The sequence below is a fragment of the Erpetoichthys calabaricus genome, chromosome 7, assembly GCF_900747795.2.
Source record: "Erpetoichthys calabaricus chromosome 7, fErpCal1.3, whole genome shotgun sequence".
Lineage (NCBI taxonomy): Eukaryota > Metazoa > Chordata > Cladistia > Polypteriformes > Polypteridae > Erpetoichthys > Erpetoichthys calabaricus.
The window spans coordinates 147,096,924-147,110,519 of NC_041400.2; the positions used below are offsets into that span (position 1 = coordinate 147,096,924).

At 35.9% G+C, this 13,596-nt stretch overlaps 1 protein-coding gene across 2 annotated transcripts in view; it reads left to right on the top strand.

The window, feature by feature from the left end:
• ghra (growth hormone receptor a) overlaps window positions 1-13,301 on the top strand; it is a 307,719-nt gene extending 294,418 nt beyond the window's left edge. For both annotated transcript variants that reach the window (XM_028805525.2, XM_028805524.2), the window contains 2 exons: window positions 2,214-2,283; window positions 6,621-13,301. In XM_028805525.2, the coding sequence (XP_028661358.1) occupies window positions 2,214-2,283; window positions 6,621-7,550 (1,000 nt within the window). In that variant the 3' untranslated portion in view covers window positions 7,551-13,301. The remainder of the gene's footprint in view (window positions 1-2,213; window positions 2,284-6,620) is intronic.
• Window positions 13,302-13,596: the final 295 nt, after the last annotated feature.

The window sequence follows — 13,596 nt, forward strand, 5'->3', positions numbered from 1 at the left end:
ACTGGTGTCCTTCTCCCTTAAAATAATTAACTGACAGAATAAGACACGATCAGGGTATTTAGTTCACTTCTCATATTCTTTCAGTTAAAAAAAATTGACTTTCTTGTTTAAAAGTACACATCTCAGTATAACAGCCTTGTGTGGACTTTTCCAGTGGACAGCTTCAAAGACCTGAAGCTTATCTTGTCTCAGAAATATCAAGTCAAAGAAGATAAGGGAAATCCATTGCAGGACACACACATTCATTTATGCAAAGAAAGGGTAGCTGGGCATTTTTGTAGCAACCTTAGAAGCTACAAAATGTCAGTAAGTATGTCTTTATTTTGAATAAAAGCACATAGAGATGGGTGAACAAAGACAGAACAGTAAAGCACAACATAATTAGAAATGATTTACCTTAGAGCCCACTTGTTGTCTCCACACATGCTGATCCCGTTTACTACATGATGTCCCACAACTAAAATTTTCTGAAAAGTGCCTTTTAGCTTCCATATAGCATATTATACTGATGGCACATGATTATTAAAGGTGTCATATGACCCTATATGTCATGTGACCGGCAACAAGAACAGTAATCATGAACAGTATGACTGCAGCTATGAAAATTAGATCAAAATGGTAAAACCTTCTAAAACCCTTTGGACCAAATGGAATTGTGATGATGTCCTCAAATACAAAAGTAATAATTTCTATAAAGATAGATAGATAGATAGATAGATAGATAGATAGATAGATAGATAGATAGATAGATAGATAGATAGATAGATAGATAGATAGATAGATAGATAGATAGATAGATAGATCTTTATTGTCATTGTCACTTTTAAAAAGGAACAATGAAATTGAAGGTGCAGTCGACTCAGTGTGAGGCATAAGAGTTAAAAAGACAAGAAGAGAGAAAATAATAACAAACCGAATAGTAATAAAAGTACTTTACAAAATTTACAAATTGCACTGGGTAAATGTACAAATTGCACTGGTTGACTTAAGGTCTATATTGCACACTGGGAGAATGATACGGAGCAGTTTTATTCTGAGTTCAGGGCCATGATTGCTTTTGGATAAAAGCTGTTTTTAAGGCGGTTTGTCCTGGTTTTCATTGCTTTGTATCTCTTGCCCAATGGCAAAAGCTGGAAGAGGCAATGACCGGGATGTGATGAATCCTGTGAAATGTCTGTTGCTTTTTTGTGGCATCGGGAGGTGTATATTTGTTCCAGAGTGGAGAGGGTACAACCAATTGTTCTCTCCGCTGTCTTGACGACCCTGTGGAGCGCTTTCCTTTCTGAGGAAGTACAGCTGCCGTACCACACACACAGTCCGTACGTAAGCACACTCTCGAAATTGATATAAAGTGAAATTACAGAAGATTCACATGATGAATTAAAATATGTCAAAGAAGTACAATCATAACTGAGAGGTTTGTTTGCATGCCAACTCCAAACCACTACAAAGCATCTCCTTCAATTTTTTCTTCCTTACGCACAGACTCTCTCTCTAGCTTATCCTCCCTTCCCCCTCCTGCTATGGAATCATTGCCCCAACTCTCCTCTTAACGTAAACCTAAAGGCTACTGGCCTTTGACACTCTCCTCAGAGCTTTTTTTTCTGGCAAAACTTGATATTCTTACTTTTCTGCACCACAATTCCCAATCTGATAACCAGGTGTCCTTGGTACTATTTAGGTTGCCTTCCTTCTGTAATAGGTATCAAGGTCCTACCTATTCTATGTGGAAACCTTTTGCTGCCCCCTAATTATTTGGTTGACATTTCCTGAACTCCTGTTAGTCACCCATGACATCTCGATTGCTTCAGGATTAATTGGTATCTAGTAACATTACTGTATCTTAACACTTATTCATCTAGCATTTCATCATTGTATATGTTTATGTTCTTCTCAGAAATGGTTTACACTAAAAGAAAAATTAAAAAAAAAAACTACTGGGCACCATTTTGTCTTCAAGTTGTGTGTGTGTGTTTACAGTTCATCTTTGCTCACTGTTTCTGTGAAGGGACATTTTACAATTTTGGATTATATGTCAAAAATACCTTCTTGGGGATAAATATTTACTGTGGTAAGCAAAGTGTACTGGAAATCTTGAGCTCTTTCAGACTGTTTCTATGTATGCCAGAGGTTAATAATGATAAAGAAATCTGATTTGTTGCTCTTGGCTTGGGGTTTATTCTCATATATAATGCTTTCCTTCTTATTCCAAGGTTAATGATGTTACTTCTTCCACCTGTCCCAATTCCAAAAATAAAGGGAATCGATCCAGAACTTTTAAAGGTAAACACACATATAAAAAGTGAAAACATGATGTTATTTTCTAATTTTGAGTTTCAGTAATTTCTTTTGCCTACTCTTTTTTAATGTTAGTTTAAATTGTATTGTATTCTCATTCAAAACCTGAAGCCTTCATATTTTATTTTGGGTCAGCAAATAGTAATAGCAATCATACAACCAAGTTTGTACAAATCAATGTTTGGTGCATTTGAAAGACATGACTAATATAATCCTTTTTATATAGTCCTGTACTCATTTGTTATGCTTTTCAAACTTGAAGGAGGAGCTCTTTCTTTTTTAACATATAGGCTCATTATAAGATTTACAGGGGCCAGTTTCCAAATTTTACATCTCAGGGACTTTTTCTATATATATATATATATATATATATATATATATATATATATGGTTTGTATAAAATGATAATAAACTTGACAGCAACCCCACTTCTTTGTAAATATTGGTCCAACTTCAAACCCCATCTTACTGTACCTTGTAAACACTTTCTGCAGCATCTTGTAGTTATTTCTTTCCATATAATTTTAACTTTCCTAATATCAAGTTGGTGTTATACAATCAATCGGTAATAGTTAGCGCTGGTTTACATGTCAGGTTTGTATTATGTAGTTTGTGTTTTTCTTTGCAACTTCTTTCATAGCTCCTTATTTATCTACTGTGGAGTGCTTTCCAATTTTTTTCTGCCTCTAAATTCTAGTATCATCGTGTCCTACATTGCATGCAGATTACTGCCTCTTAAGCATCTCCATACTTAAATGTTTGTCCTAGTTAATCTTTTTTAATACTTTGCAGCATCTGGTCAAACTTTGCCCTGAAAAACTGAATTTAAAATTTTAAATAGGCACTCTTCTAAACCACAGCAAAATTAATTAATTACATCCTAATAGCACCTCATTCTTTCCTGATTATGATAAACTGCAAAATCTAGACAGACATCTCTTCTCATTAGTGTTTTAACAGTCTGTATTAAAAACAGAAACAGATTACACCTATTGTATGAAATAATGTTCCTATGCTCAGCTTTTTGTAAATTTTATCCCAGTAATGATATTCCACACATAGAAGGGGCTTGCAAGGCTGAAAAGAGACAGCGAGAGAGACTGCTACTGTGTAATATGATACACTTGCAGTTGCAGTAGAAGTCAGAAGTCTGCTTGTGGCTTTGAACAGAGGAAGCTTCCTTCAGGCAAACTGGATAGGCCGATGTTTACTGACGTGAAGACCCCAGGTTCAAGGCCACTCTCTCTGTGTGAGAAGGAAAAATAGAGGGGGTAAGGTCATTGAGCAGTTACTCACTGGTGGCACTTTCTTGATGTTTCCCTAATTTAAACAATCCTCATCTAACTTACTTGTATTCTTCCCCAGTATAATTATGGCCCTCAGCACAGATGTAACCTGTCACAATACAAAATGTCCCTTCTGTTCCAGAAGGAGCCCCTATGCCCCTCTATCCTACCCTCAAGATTTGAGCCATGTATTTAACCTTCTAATCTCCTCAGTTATGCCTGGTTTGGTGCATGGCACAAGAAGAACTTTAGAACACTTGTCTCTTTATATTTGTATTGAAGAACTTAAGAATGTCGTTACTTATTTCATTTGTTCCAATATGGACAATAAAAACTAGAGCCACCCCTACTCTGTCCAGGACCCTATCCACCTATGCAAGGAGGTCTCCCATCTGTATGCAATTAAGGCAAAACACTAATCAAGGATCTCTGTCATTGAGCAAATCTTGATCTACCAGTATCATCACTTCACATTTTCTGAGCACTTTACAGGTTGCCAGCTTAATCCAACAAATAAGGATGACTTCAGCTCATGGAAGATACTCTGTTTGTCATCAAAGGTCCACTGCGCCAAATGTTCTAAATGTTTTAATACAAACATGTCATTTTTTGCCACCACTAGTCTAAACTAAACTCTTTCTTGTAGAATGTAATTTAATGATTGATATTTCTTAACTGAGCCATAGTTGTGGCTGAGCGAGAAGCAGAATCCAGGTGTTCTCTAACAGAATCATTTACTTGTTTGATTGGATTCTATTTAGTAGGCCATTTGGAAATGTGCTACCATGTATTATTACACTGAAAAATCACACTTTTTATACCAACATTGAAGGGGAATAATAGTCATGTCAGTCAGTCAGTCATTTTCAAACCCGCTATATCCTAACACAGGGTCACAGGGGTCTGCTAGTGCCAATCCCAGCCAGCACAGGACGCAAGGCAGGAACAAATCCCAGGCAGGGTGCTAGCCCACCGCAGGGCACACACACACACACACACCAAGCACACACTAGGGACAATTTAGGATCGCCAATGCACCTAACCTGCATGTCTTTGGACTGTGGGAGGAAACCCACGCAGACATGGGGAGAACATGCAAACTCCATGCAGGGAGGACCCGGGAAGCGAACCCAGTTCTCCTTACTGCGAGGCAGCAGCACTACCACTGCACCACCGTGCTGCCCTTGGAATAATAACAGAGTATTAAAGATCAGCTGTCGTATGTTGTAGCTCCCAAGGTCATTAGGCCAGGTGTTGAAATACACTCTTGGCAATTGTGCCTCAAAGAACCATTTCTGTGGGCCCTTTGTTGAAATATTGCTGTCCATCATTTCATACCATCAAAACTGAGTACTGTAGGAAAATCAGTACCAGTCTGCTTCCCAGATGATAAAGAAGGTTTTGGTACTGTATGTGTGCTTAGGTATTGACAACTTGTCATAATCCATTGGATCTCAAGAGTAAAGGCAAATGTCACACAACCAGTTAAAGGTCTACTTTAGTGCAGCTGATGCACTGCAAATTGCCATGAGTGTATAGTAATCTTCCGTGTTTGTAATTTTTGTAGATGGCTGTGTCCCCAGTCTGTTCGTCCATCTGCTACTAACTGGTGCCAAACAGGTTACATAGGGGATTCATTCTGCTCAATGTCTTCTGCAACATCTCACATTGACATTCAACCCTTTTTGTTGCTGGTGCTGTTGTAATAGTACTTTTTTTCCTCCATATGAGCAAGAGGTGTTAAGCAAAAAAAAAGGTTTACGTTATTCATTACTCAGCCTAACTTCACTTATTGAGATCTTTTAACATAAACAAAGGAAAAATCATCAGTCATAACATACTGTATGAATGTGTTAGCTTGACTATCTTTACAGATGTTTTGCTAAAACCTTGGTCATTTAGAAAGGTTCAAATACAGCATGTATTATGAGTTCTAAATGTAGTAGAAATTCCACTGACCTCATGCTGTTGCTTCAATTTCCATTTTGGCCCGTATAATAACTTTTTAAAAGCCAGTCTAAAATCATTCATCATAAAATAACACTCTCATAGTTAAATAACTTTCACACTGTGTCAACTATGTACATATTAAAATGTGGGCAGCATACTAGTGCAGTGGTTATTAGCACGGCTCCTACATAATTCCAAGAGGTTTTTGTTTATTTTTATAGTCCTTTCTCAGTGCTGAGTTAGATATCTTGAGGCCTATTGTCAATTTTCTTTTTTGTTACCATGAGGAATTCAAATTAAAGGCATTTTAAGTTTTTTATATGGTACCATTTGTTGACCCACCACTAGTAGGTATTGCTATGGAAATTGCACATGATGATATCATCAGCATGACCATATATTCTTTGTCCAAGATTGTGGATATTTCTGAAAACAAATAGTGTTTTGTTTAGTTCTCTCAGTTCTTGAAATTTCATAATTTTAGACTTCTTATGTATTCCATTTCTATAAAAAAAAACGAAAACAAATATTTGGAACTTTTATAGACCATGAGTTTAATATAGCAGTTAGGATACTGGTGCATGATTTAGTATTCCTGATTTTGAGCCTTGATTGATTTTTGATTTTTCTATCTCGTAGTCCTTTACTGTTGCTTGTGTCAATATATATCCAATAGGTTCTGTATTTAATTTAGTAAAGTTCCACAAAAGTTACATTTTTTTTCCATGAAGCTGTTATACACATTCTATTTATTTTATATTCAATGATTTTAACGATTTATGTTATACAATGAAGGACACAGCTTTCTATCAGTTGTGCTGCAGGTCATTATAGGGTCATTTTGTCATATGTATAGAGAACAGTGAAATCGTTACTTGATTGCCTTACTCAGCGTGCATGTCTAGGTTTATGTATTTTTTGTGTGGTTATTGACTTGAATCCATATATTTATATCATTTTATTACTCATATTTTAAAGATACTAAGTTTATAGGAGGTTTTGAGCTCTGTTTAATGAGACAGCCTTTTTTTCTCCAAAAACTGAATAGTAATGGGTTCTTTTTTGCTGTTTCTGTTTTCCCAACAGAAAGGTAAACTAGATGAACTGAACTCAATACTGAGCAACCAGCAAACATACAAAACTGAGTTTACTAATGATGACTTGTGGGTGGAGTTTATTGAGCTGGACATTGATGACCCAGATGAAAAGTTAGGACATTCTGACACTCACAGGCTGCTGAGCTTAGAGCACCTAAAATCTGGTAAAAGTCTGAGCATGAAAGATGACGACTCGGGACGTGCCAGCTGTTATGAGCCAGAAATACCTGAAATGGATAGCCTTCCTTTCAATGTAAACCTTATGGAGGGAAATCCTGAAAAGGCATGTGTCCTAAACTCAGAAGGCACTGTTCCTAATCCAGATCTTTCATCACCCAATGCAACTCAAGCAAAGGCTGAGCCGGAGAAAGCTAAAATTGAGTCCTCAGGAAGTGAAGAGAATATGCCAGTCAGACCTTACCCCTTAATCCAAACTCAGATGAGCAATCAGAGTTGGGCAAACATGGACTTCTATGCGCAAGTGAGTGACATCACTCCAGCTGGCGGGGTTCTACTCTCCCCTGGCCAGCAATGCAAGTCAGAGAAGACACCTGAAAAGGAGAAACCCGCTGAAGCCAAAAAGTACCAGTTTGCCATGACTTCTGACAGTGCCTACACCTCTGAGATAGATGCAAAAAAATTAAGTGCCATACCTGCCACTAATGAGAATGATCAGAACCCGGAGAAGGATCTGAGCAAGGAAAATTGCATTTCGACAGAAAACCAGTCTGAGGAGAGCCCTTACACAGCAAATGAAACGACAGTCATCACCATGCCTCCTGTCTCAGACTACACATCTGTTCATATGGTCGACTCCCAGCACAGCTTGCTTTTAAATCCTACTGCAGTGCAAACTAAGGACATGTCTATGCAAGTAGGTTACCTTACCCCAGACCAGATGAGCAGCATCATGCCATAAATATTTCATAGGGGGATATATTTGATCAGATTAGCTATTATAACATGCTGTAAACCAAATACAAGATGTTTCGACTGAATGGTACTAGTTTCAGTCTTACTGAGAGAGGGGAAACAGATGCTAGTTTAGCTACTGCTGTTAATCTTATTTAAAAACTGATAAGTGAACAGTTCAAGTGACTGAAGTGAAATGTCCAACAAAATATGACGTCATGCTTCAGTTTTGTTTTTTTTTTTTGTTTTTTTGAACCTGCTAGAAGGGCTACAGAGGTATTATATACATTGCCCTAAAGAAAATGACAAGAGGTGGCCTGATGCACACAAGTGTTACTTAAAAACTGGAGTGGATTCATTTCAGTGACCTTCTTTATTTTCATTGAAAGACAGTTTAAGCTGCAGAAAGTGTTTTGAACTGTCCTAAGTGAGCGCTTGTAAATGTTGTCACGGCACTGCTTGTCTGTGGCTGTAAGTTGGTCTGCTGGTTTTACTCAGTGAAATCTGTTCAAGAAAGAATGACGTTTTAGCTTGGTTTGCTTTTGAATGTTTTCATTTTTTGTTATGAGTACTTCATACCCTACATTATGGGTTGATGTAATCCCCATATATTGGCTACCTTGCCTCCTATTGTTAATGGTGATTTTTTTTTTAAAACAAAAAAAAAAAGAAAAAGCTCTTAGAAAATAAAAGGCTAAGATTTATTGAAAATAATATCACAGCTGAACTTTAGATTTGTGTTATTATAATTATGTAATGTGTATAAAAATCCATTATTTTGATATTCATATTCTGTTTAACAAATGTGCCCGTAACCTTGTGTAAGAATATAGCGGGTTGGATAATGGATGGATGGATTAACAAATGTGATATTTCTTTACAGGTCTTTCTGATAAGCTAAGATATCTCTAAATCCTAAGATTATTATTTTATGGTACGAGAAATAAATATATTTTCATAGTATTTGCAGCTGTTAGTTGCAACTCTAGTAAAACAACACTTTAGGTACACTGGTCATTTTTAGTCATTCATACATGGTTGCATTTTTGGGAATGAGTTCTACCTGTGATGGTGGGTGTTTTCTTTTTTTTTTTTGAAGATCTGAAAGCTCTTGAAGAGATCTAAAATGCTGGTCCTTTATTGGTTTGTTTGTGTAAATACATAATGCTTCAAAACTCCGCTGTTCTGGTTACAACATTTCACATACAAGCAGGTATAACATAACACATGGAAGCAGAGGAGCTGCCTGCTTGATGGACCACAGATAACATGAATGTTTCTGTCTATCTCGCCATCTTTCAGACCGAGTATGCTTTCACCAAAGTATGTTTCTATTGTATTTTCTTGGATATTGCCTATAAGCTACACTGTCTTTGGGACTACATGAATGAGTTTCGGTTAGAATTGCTATCTGCAGTTAAATGGCTGTGATTTTTTTGTTGTTATTATCAAAGAGCATTAAGAATGTCTATACAGTAAATCGATTTGTAGATTTCTTTATGTATTATGACGACCAGTCTGTTTAAGACCAGTGAGCCTCATCCTAGAAGCTGATATTTGCCCAAGAATCTCTAAAAATATTGCAGTCCTCAATAAGAGATGTACTTCTGCATGTCAAAGCAATGCTTGGAAAAATGCATTGTCGCAAGGAGGATGAAACCCTTTGCCTACAATAATTTGCCAAAATCACTCTTCTCCAAATGGGAAGCCTATGCGATGATATGTTGAATGTTCTAAAATGTCAGGCAAAACTGTTGGGGAAACAAAGAAGCTTTGCCTCTACTGTAGATTATGGCCTGTTTCTAGAAACTATACCATATGTTACCATGAAAAATGGCGTGTGCCAAAGCTTTTAGAACTAAATCAGGTTGTTTGTGAAAAAGTATATTTAAAAATACATATTTTTCAGTACTTGACAGATACAGTATATCAAAGCAGCTTTTAGCTTGTTGACATATATAGACTCGACGGCATATCTGCCTGTCCCGCCCCAGTAAACAAAATATTTTTAGGTTAATTTGGTATCTTGTACCAAAGAATTACATATTAAAGATGATTCTCTTTTGTTTGGTTACAATATATAAAAATAAGTTATTTCTAGGTTCTTTGAGCATATGTAACATACTCCCAAATGATAAGATGTTGTGTATTTAATTGGCATGAGTGTAAATAAACCTTACATACTTACATAATCCATCGAAACATTGGCACTAAGCAATTTTTCCCTCAGTTATTGTTTTGTATATTACACTCAGGAGAAATTTTAGATTAGTAAATAGCTTATTGCATCCCTTACCTATCTTGCTGCTTGCGTATTTTGCACTTGTTCATACTACTTATTTTCATAAACAGCTTTATTAGTGGTAGCCACAGTCTTAAAAGTTAATCATTTAATTTTTTTGCATTAGTTGATCTGACATTCATCATTTACCAATTTTTAATAAAGTGGGTGACTTGCCAATGTGTGCTTGGGGAATTAATGCATTTTTAATAAACAAAAGTGCTCTTCTTTCCAGGTAAGTAGTATGCACAGCGATCATCAATGTTCTAGAAATCATTTTACATGTAGCTTTTAAACTTTCAGATATCTCAAATAAATAAACTGTCATCCTCATCAAGATGGAAGCAGAAGTAGATCATTAACCACTGAATGTATTACTTTGTAGCGTATTTATTTTTGGAGAGATGCACTTAAATATTTGCTTGGAATCAGGTCATTGGAGAGATTTTTGTACATTTCCCTGATTATATTGTCTGTCATTTCCTAAAGCAGAATTCGCGCACAGGAAGCTCCAGGGTGTATGTATTATACATATCAAAGTTTTGAGTGCAGGATTTAAATATTTAGTTAGAAGATACCAAGTTGCATATAGACTACTTAATAAATGCAGAGCTTATCGTTCAGTCAGCGAATTCTGGTAGATAGGTATATAAAGCACAGCTCATGTTCTCATCTTAAAGAGTTCAATAAGTCAGTTTTTACACATTTCCACAATTGTCAAGCATGTATTCCCAAATAAAAGCACTTGGGGTCAGCTCCATGAATTTCAGTAAATGTTTTTAAGCTGTTTCGCTATTATTGTATTCATTCAATATTTAAGAAATGATATATCTGAACACTTAACCAATAGTGCATTAAGGATGGGGCCTTTAGTAATCGAAGCCTGTTTTGTAAAATGTGGAGGTGTGTGTGATTAAGAACATACCTTCCTTTCTTTGTACTACAGTAGAATCTAATAAAGCTTTTAATATGAGTGCCATCATTTGAATGCTGATTGTAAATTAGAGCTATTTGTAATAAAACATGATGTATTTGTTAATTGATATTTACCTCTATATTTAAAATAAGCTGTTTTCAGTTGTAAAAGATTGTATTAATCAACCTGAGGATTGTTTCTCATTATGTAAAGAGGTGAACTGTGGAGCTTAGAAAGATGACATAGAAAAAATGTTAGGTGAATAAAAAATCTTGCTGTTTCATTTCTGGAATCTGTCTGAAATAACAGATAACATAAAGCGATAGTAAGCTAACAGAGATGGAGATGAGGAGGATTCTTCAAAGGCCACCGATACTTAGGACAAGGTTATCGCAATAGGCATTTCTTGCTTGGTGACTTGTTGCATCAGTAGCACCAACTGTGCTTTTTACAGAAGAAAAAACAATGAACATTTAATAGAGACTTTTAACTGCTTTATTTGTTGTGATGCCAGATGTCACCATGTCAGTATTTTTTCAATGAAACTGGCTGATAAAACATAAGTGAAAATTAGTAGTAACGTGATTTCAGATTAGGTTGATTTGTTTGTGTTCACATAGGCTATTACAATGTCAGATCAAATCACCTACACCTTCTTATGAGTCTGAACAAGTCTACTGGCGTGTTATTCTGTGTAATCATTACATGGGCCGCCATAGCATGAGACACTATTTTGATTAGAAGACATGCTTTAGGTGTCAACTACAATATGCTTAAAATCTTTAGAAAAATCAGTATTCAAAACCAACAGGTAGGCAGTGTTCATTTGAATTGGCCAAAGTAATGTAAGCTTTGTTTATGTTTGTCTTATGAGAAAACAATTAGATGTAGCCTGTAATTAGGAATGCTGAGTCTGGCTCGGATTGTATAGGTAGGGAAAAACAGATGTAGATGTCCGACGCTGCTGAGATGTGTTTGTTTTTTTGTGAAGTCATTATAAGTACTTTATTGTATAGCTACAGTATATACAATAACTATTATTGCTATAGCTATTATTGTATAAACTCCTGTTAATCTGTGTATTTCTAGCCTTCATGCCAATGATAAAGGCAAAAGTCTAGGCAATCAATTTGTGATGTTATTCTAAAATATAGCTACAGTGACATTCACCAGCATAAATTCTGACTGTAAAATATGTGTATATAATATTTTTGACTCTTTCTGATGCCCAGATTTTGGTCTTTATCTACAAGAGGGCAGAGGTAATGCTTAACCTTTGGTTTGAGTATTATGTACAGTAAATAAACTATTTCACATTGCCAAGAAGCAAATAGGCTAGTAAGCCTGGATGCATTTAGAATAAAGACAAAATATGTCTGCCTTATTAAGGACCTATCTCTTAAAATGCTGCTGTGTCTGAAATATTTTAAATATGCACGTTTAAAAATGTCTTAATTTGAAAATGTTGAGATGCAATACAACTGTTATTTGGCTATGTGCTGTATTAAATTTGATGTGCTTGCCTATCAAGTGTTGCAGAATTCTGTCTTTGGAGAATTTTGGCCATATGAATTTCCTCAAAAGTGATGGTAATCGCATTAACTTAAACGGTCTTCTGTGAATCAGTCGCCCCCACTTCAAATAGCATACAGTATGTCTCTGAGATTCTGAGGACAGAAATCTGCAATTGTAATAGATACAGCTTCTTATGATGACTTGCTACAGTATAGTAAATGGCTTTATCAGTTTATAAATGCAAATCTATGTTAAAAATGAGAACATCTACCTGCTTAGTGAAGACAGTGTAACACTTCAAGCATGCACTTGGCAGTTCTTTCTCCTTATATATTTGGCAAAGACTTGCACGGGTGGTAATTCTAAGTCCCAGCTGCTTATATAGCCTTGTGTCCTTTCTCGTGGATTTACAAAGGCAGCCTTGTGCAGTTAGCAAGAGTGTTGCTGAATGAGGCCCCTTTTTGGAAGCAACCTTGCTGAAAAGTATGTGTTTGAGGAGGTTGTATTTAAAGACTGTCTTTGCATATTAAAATGGAAAAGGGTCTGTGTAGAAGTGTATTTTCCTACTGAATGTTTTTTTATTAAAAAGACCAACCTTTACAGATGTAAATGGTGAATAGTTCTTTAAGAGCCTTACTGCATTTATGCGCAATACATAACTACAATATACTTTAATAGTTTGAGCTGTAATACTTCACTCATTTTCAAAGTTTTGGAAGATTTCAAATGACCTTTTCTGTTGTGTTATGTTCAGTATGTGTGATTTCTCTTTTTGCTGCTGCACCTTCTTAGAAAATTACCACTGTTCAATTTAAATACAAATGATTAATGTTTTATGAAGTCAGTTTGTATGTGCTTTGATTCTGTAATTGCTTCTGGTCATCTATTGTAATATTTGAATACCTCAGAGTAATTAACTGCAAATGGTGTTTCAGCAGCCTAAACTGTGTTTTTGTGCTAAGACAGTTCTCATTTCTTCAGTGTTCTACATGTTTAGTTGATTCTGTATTTTCCCAGAGTTCTATAATAAATTTATTTTCCTGGCATTTCAACTCTATCTTGGCCTTATTTTCCTTTTCAGTTTGGAGTTCTTATATGGAGTACTGTATGATTGTACAGCATCACTGTAAATTTACATTAATCTCTTATTTTTTCATATGTCATATTAAATTGTCACACAAGAGAAGAAACAGAAAAAGGAACAAAGGAAAACTGTCACACGTGTTACAGGCAGCATAATGTTCTCCACGGCTTCTCCAGACCCTTTCACGTCTGTCACATGTGCTCAGGGTGAACCTGCTCTCATCTGTGAAAAACACAGGGCGCCAGTGGTGGATCTGC